The 7,749-nt window shown below is 31.3% G+C and overlaps 1 protein-coding gene across 1 annotated transcript; it reads left to right on the top strand.

Moving 5' to 3' along the window:
* Positions 1-734: 734 nt before the first annotated feature.
* On the top strand, positions 735-5,652 carry LOC139489493 (nuclear receptor coactivator 4-like; the record flags this gene model as incomplete). Its single annotated transcript, XM_071275940.1, is given in 6 exon segments — positions 735-833; positions 1,452-1,642; positions 2,182-2,431; positions 2,929-3,247; positions 3,756-3,946; positions 4,178-5,652. Coding segments are annotated over 6 exon segments (1,698 nt in total). The 3' UTR covers positions 4,835-5,652.
* Positions 5,653-7,749: the final 2,097 nt, after the last annotated feature.

Below are 7,749 nucleotides of genomic sequence, written 5' to 3'. Positions count from 1 at the left end.
CAAAGTTTTATCTATTTAACTTCAGATTAAAAATATTGTTAGATATTAATACTTGTATGAACTAAATTACAAAGGTCAAGTAACAATCCATTTAAACGTCCACAGGTGAACTTGATCATTTATGGTCTGTAAATTTAACATTTATCCTTGATGTCAAAAATATTATTGACACATTTTAACTCGACACGTTATTATTAAACATGTAGTTGTTGGTATATTATGCAACTGTATATATATATATTACACAACTATTTACCGGATTTCTTAACTTGATCAGAGGTTAATCTACAATGTATCAAACTTTTTTATAAAGGTTAACTCTGGTATACTAACTCATTATATAAGATTTGTTGTTTTAACATGTACTGAATATTTATCAAATTCATGTTTATAAAAAAGTAGTTTTTGAATTCATTTATTTAAAACATGTACAATATCCTTAAATTGTGAAATATAATATCCTTCCTGTAAACTACATGTATCCAAAGTATATTGACAGGGTTTATACTTAAAAATAAAGCATATGTTAGAATTATATAATGCATGTACATGTATACTTATACATGTACATGTACATTGTGTATCTTAACTTAACAGACATGAGGAACATGATGATTTATAGACAGTGTCCTTCAAGATAAAAGTAAATAAGGTGTTAGATTAAGGGTGAAGGCAATCAAACAATACTATACCACATTATTACGTATTAAATATTATGACCATTTAAATTGCAGGTGATCACAATGGAGAAGGAACAATATATTATGAAAATGGAACAAGCACTGACTGAAGTTAACCAGATAAAACAACAGCTTCAAAGAAATGCTGCTGAGGTGACAGGTTTATTAATTTGTTTCTAAAATTTATTTTAAATATGATCCTTAATTTCTAAATTTAAACTAAATAATCAATGTCTGGTATGATAAGGTTGTAAAACAGTTGAAATTTGTTTTCTTTTTATTATGATTGGAAAATAGCATCCTTTTCTGAATAGTTTTTGTTATCCAAAAGATTTTCAGCATGCTCTTACCAAATTATTTTGACAAGAGAGCATACTTGACTTACTTTTAAGCATGTTTATATCATTCATATTATATTGTTGTCCAGAGAATGCATGACATATTTATTCCAAGGGAATATAAATTTAAGAATATCATTTATGTAATGATTCATAAAATCTTGACCAATTGAAAATTCTGATGCACATTGCTGTTTTAAATTTTATAAAGTTTTGAAAAGATTTTCTTTTTTTTATATTTCTGTACATGACCATACTTTGCCTTTTAGTCTGCCTAATTATGATCTTTGTTGATCTTTTCCTTTCACATTTCAAAAAAAATAGAATGAAGATAACAAATTTACTTTTAAGGTTATGCGTCCGGATTTTCTCCAATCTTAAAATTTTATGAAATAAATTATAATTTTTAATAGATATATATCTTTTATCACAGGTAAAATCTGAGATTCACTCCAGTATTAGCCGTCAGTTAGAAGCTCTGAGAAACCGTGAGGTATGGTTGCTGAATCAAGTAGAATTGATACAGAATATGAAAGATGAAGTTTTACACATTCAGCAAGCCAGACTCAACAAGATGTTAGGTGTGGCACAGAGCTGTCTAACAGAAAGTCTGGGAAATAAATTGTAAGTTTCCTTCACATTGCATGCATAAAGTTTATAATTTAGGTAAAACATATTTTTATTTGTTGGTTGAAGGCCATGTCATTTAATGTGATTTTGATTTTTGTTGTAAACTGTTGAAACTTATTTTCTCAAGCAAATAATACCAAGCATAATCATAATTGATAGTTAAAATGTAAACATAATCTTTAGTTTCAATATTATATAACAAACGTCACCTAAACAACAAGATAAGACATTCTTCTGATTTGAAAGTATTCTGATTATCTTCTTGAGAAACACCTAGTATTACTAGTATGCTCATGGTTCATGCAAGTGATGTAATTTTCGATGATAAGAAGCCAACACATATGTTTGCAAATAAAATCATGTTCAATATGACTAGAAATTTTAAAAACACCTGTTCCATTTGTTACCAAATATGGTTTATAGTTTGTCTTTAATATGTTTCTTAATTTTTATAACAGACTTTTCAGGCGTGAATTAATTAAAAGTAAATATCACACTCTGTATTACATATTGATGCTTCCTTTTAATTTCAGTGACTCCACTGATCTGAAGCCAGATGAGAACCCATGGATTTCATTTAAGTACGATGCTGCTAAGTTAAGGGAGAGTATAACATCCTATGGAAGAGTAGAGTCCAGTAATAGACCTCCCAATACAGTGTTTGTAAAGCCAGGACATCCAGCTAGGAGTCTACCACCACATTTTGAGGATTATGATGACGCTGACCATCATGTTCTGTACAAGACTGTAGAGGGTGCGACTAAATCATCAAAAAGTAATGTGGTATGTGTCAATTCACTCTTGGTACTCATTGTGTTTAATTAAAAAGGGTCCTAAATGTCAATTTCATTTCCTTTTCTTTTTACATCTAAATGTACCATTACACATCCAAAAATCATCATCTGACAGTATCAAAATGACTGATAGTTTGTTTATTTCAAACATAGCAAAAAAAAAATTAAATGGAAAATGTTCTATATGTAAAACAGTTGAAGCCACTGAACCAGACTGAATTGATTATGACTTTCTTGTAACTTATAGAACAACCAAAAAATTTAATAAAAATATAGTGTTTTACAGCATACTTGTAACAATACTCCAATTTATAAGACGTGTCCGGGTCTGCATACTTAATTGAGCTATTGTTTATTTACAAACTATTATATTGGAATGTACCCATAATGCTTTGTTATTAAATATGTAGTTCAACTGTGTTTATATCACTCAAACTTGATTCAATACTGATTACTTACACATGCAATAAAATACACTATTTCCAGGTTACTTTCACCCTCCCGATTCTGTCCTCATCATTAAAGGATTGGTTAGCTTACTCCAATCCTGCTCCGGTGGCATCTAACACCAGTGACAAACAGACAATCTCATTTCCTGCCATGAGTTCTTCTAACAAGGAATGGCTGACTGGTTCCACCACAGCTGACTCTATTTCTCCATTGTCCTCTGAATCTACTGGTTCCTGGCAGATGACACGAGATGATACTGATGTCAATATACAGATGTGGTTGAAGGACATTAAACAGAATCCAGTCATTGAGGATGAGGATGATTTTGAAGTTATCTCTAAGAAGGAGTTCATGGGTAATTTGTGAAACTTAATACAGTTTCCTTATATCAGTACACAAGGGGATTTTTCATCAAATGAGCTTATATGTGAAACTCATGTGAATTAATGTCATTTGAAAACCACATGAACTTTTTTCATGTGAAATTCACATAAATGTTCAAAATAAAATTATTCAAAATCATCTAAATTTTGAAACTTAATTTAAATCATGAAAAATACCAATTTGACTAAAAATGTTAGCATAAATGAAATATCAAAATCTGGTATAGCAATAGATGTTGACCCCAATAAAAAAAAGTGTAAACTTCAATATAGATCAAGAATAAATCTAAACCAAGAATATATTTGTATAAAAATAAGCAGATGTGGTAAGATTGACATTGAAACAACTCTTCACAAGAGGCTAAATGACACAGAAATCAGCAACTATAGGTCATCATACATATATTATTTTATAGAAGTTTTACCTTGTATAGTTATAAACCTTAATCAAGGGTACATTTATACCATATTATTTTATAGGAGCTGACAGGTTTCAGAGAAAAGTAGCAGTGCCAATTTCAAACTCTGCTCCAGACCTCAAGTATATGGACCAAGAAACCTGGCTTAAACCAGAAAGTCGAACTCAAACTGGTGCTCCAAAATCCATCAAACTACCATCTCATTTAGAAAACAGTGGTACAGAAACATGGCTGTGCAAAAAATGGAAGAGGGTAGGTGATAACTGTAGATTGGTCAGATTACAGCCATGTTTACACTTTATATCATCTTAATTAACAGTCCAACACTCGACAATTTATTTTTTTCCATTCAAAAACTATGTTAGTTAGGGAGTGTAAATAGGGTAGTACACAATTTTAAGTAATCAAAACTAAATGTTTTTAATCAATGAAAAGTTGTAAACTCTATAAAATGCAATTTAGAAATGATTATTTTTGTTTCAGAATGCCAAATCAAGCTGTGAAGAGAGATGTGGAAAGACAGGTCCTCTAGAGATTGAGAACATCTGTGACTACCTGAATGATAAGGTATGGATAAAGTCAACATCCTGTAGCGACAATCGTCAAATGGAAGTTTGTAAAGCAAATGAACCTTGCCAGGGACCAGATCACTGTGTTGCCACTTCCCACTGTTTCTACACAAACAATGCATTTCCCAGCACAGATACCAGTCAGTGGTTGTTAAATGGTGGTAAGAATATTGCCCCAACAACACCAGTCAACACTTGCATGTTTCAACAGTTCAGAACACCATCTAATGATGAACAATCCAACATGTGGTTAAAATCGGGTAATAAACAACAACGCAACCTTGAAGATTGGAAAGCTAGACCTATACAACTGGAAGAAAAAGTATGGATTAAAAAAGACTCTTCTAATGTCCTACCAGAGTCAACCACGCCCTTTACAACAAGTCCATCATGGGACAAGGTTATGACCTTTCATAGCCAGTTAGGTAATGACCAGTGGCTCATTCAAGAATCTCGCAAGCAAGAATACAACCCTTGGATCCTGAAAAATTCTTCCACTGATGAGGAGATGTGTGATAATGATCAATGGATTTACACTAAAATGGACGATGCCATAGACATTCTCCAGTAAAACTGTTATCTATGATATTTGTGAGTTTCAAATGAATGACAGATATAAGAATTACAAATGAATTATATTGATATTATTAACGCTTATCTTAGAATTGCATATTATAAATGCATGCTATGACTCATCCATGTTATATTCAGCTTTTAATTCTCTAATTCTGTCGGAAATCCAGTTATCAAATTGTTAGGGTAGTGAGAAAAAAAATCCATGAATGCCAATGTTTAATGTTGTTTTTTTATCCCAAAATCCATATCAATTTGTCAGTATCATTATAATCAGGAACAACAAGTTAACTATTATTATTTTTATGTTTTGATTATTTTGACAATTGCTAACTTTCATTTGAAACTTACTAATTTTAAAGCATTTACCGGTGTTTGTTTATTAATATTTGTGTGTTTTATTGTTAGTAGAGCAAAGTTGGTTTTGAAAAATGAAACTACTTATAAAGTTTCCTCCAAAGAAATTGTTAATCACTTATGATCATAGAAGGAAGGGACTACATAAGAGCTCTTAGTGTAATTGGTGTTTATAGTTAATTTTAAGATGAAAACTCATGAAATGATTTGTCTATTCAAGAAGTGTTATAATCAGGGTATCACACCACAAAGGGGCTAAAAATGATTGTTAATGAATATGCCTACAAAAAGTTTGTGAATGAATATAAATAATAGTAACAAATGATTTCCATAAAGACTGGAAACAAAAGAAATAGCATATACAATATAAAGTTACTGATAAGTAATTTTCTATGTTATATTTGTAAGCATGAAATTCTGTATTATTTTATTCATTCCTTTAATAAAATATTTCTGTTATGGTATTGTTAATATTATACCACAAAGGCTCCATTCTAAAAGTGGGGGCTATATTGCATTGACCTTGTCCATGTGTACATCCTTCAACTGTTTGTCTGTTCATCCATTGGTCCAATACACATATTGATGTCATACTTACTTCAAGTACTCTGGAACAGAATGGCTTCATTTTTGGTCTATATCTTGACTGATTATGTGCAATGTGTGAACACTATTTAAATCTTTCAGACCCTTCTGTCCCTTTGAATCTGTCCCTCTTGTTGACCCTTTGAGCATTCATTGTTTTAATGTAGAAGTATGTCTCCTGGATTGTATGTGAGTTTGGGTTTTTTTTGGGGTCGTGGTGAAACCTTACTAATATGAAAATGTGATGTGATGTGATTGGCCAATGAGACAACTATCCATCCAGTTCAAATGAAGTGGAAATAAGCAATTATAGGCAACTGTGTGGCCTTCAATAATGACAAAAAATGTAACTGTATAGTTGGCTATAATGTTTGTTAGTCAGAAATCAAATTTCACATTAATTATATGGAACAGAGTAGCTGTACAACATGTATTGTTTTGATTCTGGTTTTGTATTTTATTATCTTTCGGAGGAGAGGAGGGATTATGAAGTTGAACGATTTCTCTCAAATTGATCTGAATGAGGATAACTCAAAAAACAAACTTCAACACTTTAAATGAAATGATAAAAGCAATATCCTGGTATGTGTGGAGCACTAGACAATTTTTAAGGTTAAAAAGGTTGTGAAATATTTTTAGTAAAGACTACTTAAGATCTGCATTCAACATCTTATATTTCAAAAGATAGAGGAATTGGAAAGAAAGACAACCAATGACCAGTTTACTGATGAAATAACTGAATATGACAGACAATCTTAGTGACATATGTTTGAAGATGTGAAAAACAGGACAATATTTTCTTTTTAACCTTTAAAAAAAAACAATACTAATACGGCTGTTGTCTGCTCTATGGTCGGGTTGTTGTCGCTTTGACACATTCCCCATTTCCTTTCTCAATTTTAGTATTATGTCCATAAAGATTATTTAACTTAATTATCAAAAAATGAGTTATACTGTGTTCTCAAGCCTAAGATTCAGATAACTAGAGTTAAAGACTATGATATAAACCTTTTGCCATTAGATTAACTTGATTCAAGTTGGCTAACATAGGTAAAATATGGAAAGTTCACAAGGAGTTGGTTATCTATGTTTTAATATGAATACAAGGAGATTTGAAGTTATCATCATGAGTCAGGAACACAATAACAGAAATAATCAAAAGACATAGAGGTCAATTAACTGTGTACAAGTGGCAAGCCTATACATTGTTCTTAGTCTTTAATTGTGAATAAAAAAAATAAACAAACACAGACCTGCTATCAAATGACAATTCTTATAAAACATAAGATATGACTTTCAACAACTACTGGTTAGGTTGATTTGCAAGTATAAGTACCCATTAATTTAAGTCATATTCTGAGTTAGGCATTGAGATGTAGAATGTTTAAATACACCGCCACATTTGCTCACAATGAAAAAGTTTAATCCAAATCCTTGAGTAGAGAGAATGCCATTCTCTGCATGTGAAGAACACATGCAGAAATGCTTTAAAGAGTCATAAAGTGGCATGTTACAACTTTAAATTCCTGTCCCTATCCAAATTAATATCTTTTTCCAGTGGTCATTCAGATTGCCCATGCTACATTCCTGTCCACTCCTACTACATGACATCCTTATTGTATTAATGTGTTGGCCTTGACCATGCATGAAATATTTGCCAGTGGATGATAATAAAACAGAATTTGGTAAAAATCCTCAGCAGGTCAAGGTCTCTCTTTCAAATACTATAATAGAAATTGTTAGTGCAAAATAGGATCTACAAATAAGATAAGAAAACATGACAAAATCGTCTAAATAACCCTTATAGGATTTTTTGCCCTTGAAGATGAATTTTACCATTTTTGCAGTAACCATAATGGAGAGAAACTGTAAATAGCATTGAGATATACATGGTCAAATCGTAATTTGAATCCTTAAGAGAGTTACTGCCCTTGAAAGATGTTTTCCCGCATTTTGTACATCTATTGTTGC

Source organism: Mytilus edulis, chromosome 9 (genome assembly GCF_963676685.1).
Source record: "Mytilus edulis chromosome 9, xbMytEdul2.2, whole genome shotgun sequence".
NCBI lineage: Eukaryota > Metazoa > Mollusca > Bivalvia > Mytilida > Mytilidae > Mytilus > Mytilus edulis.
Note: the sequence above shows the minus strand (reverse complement) of the source record. Positions and strands in the feature narration are given on the sequence as shown.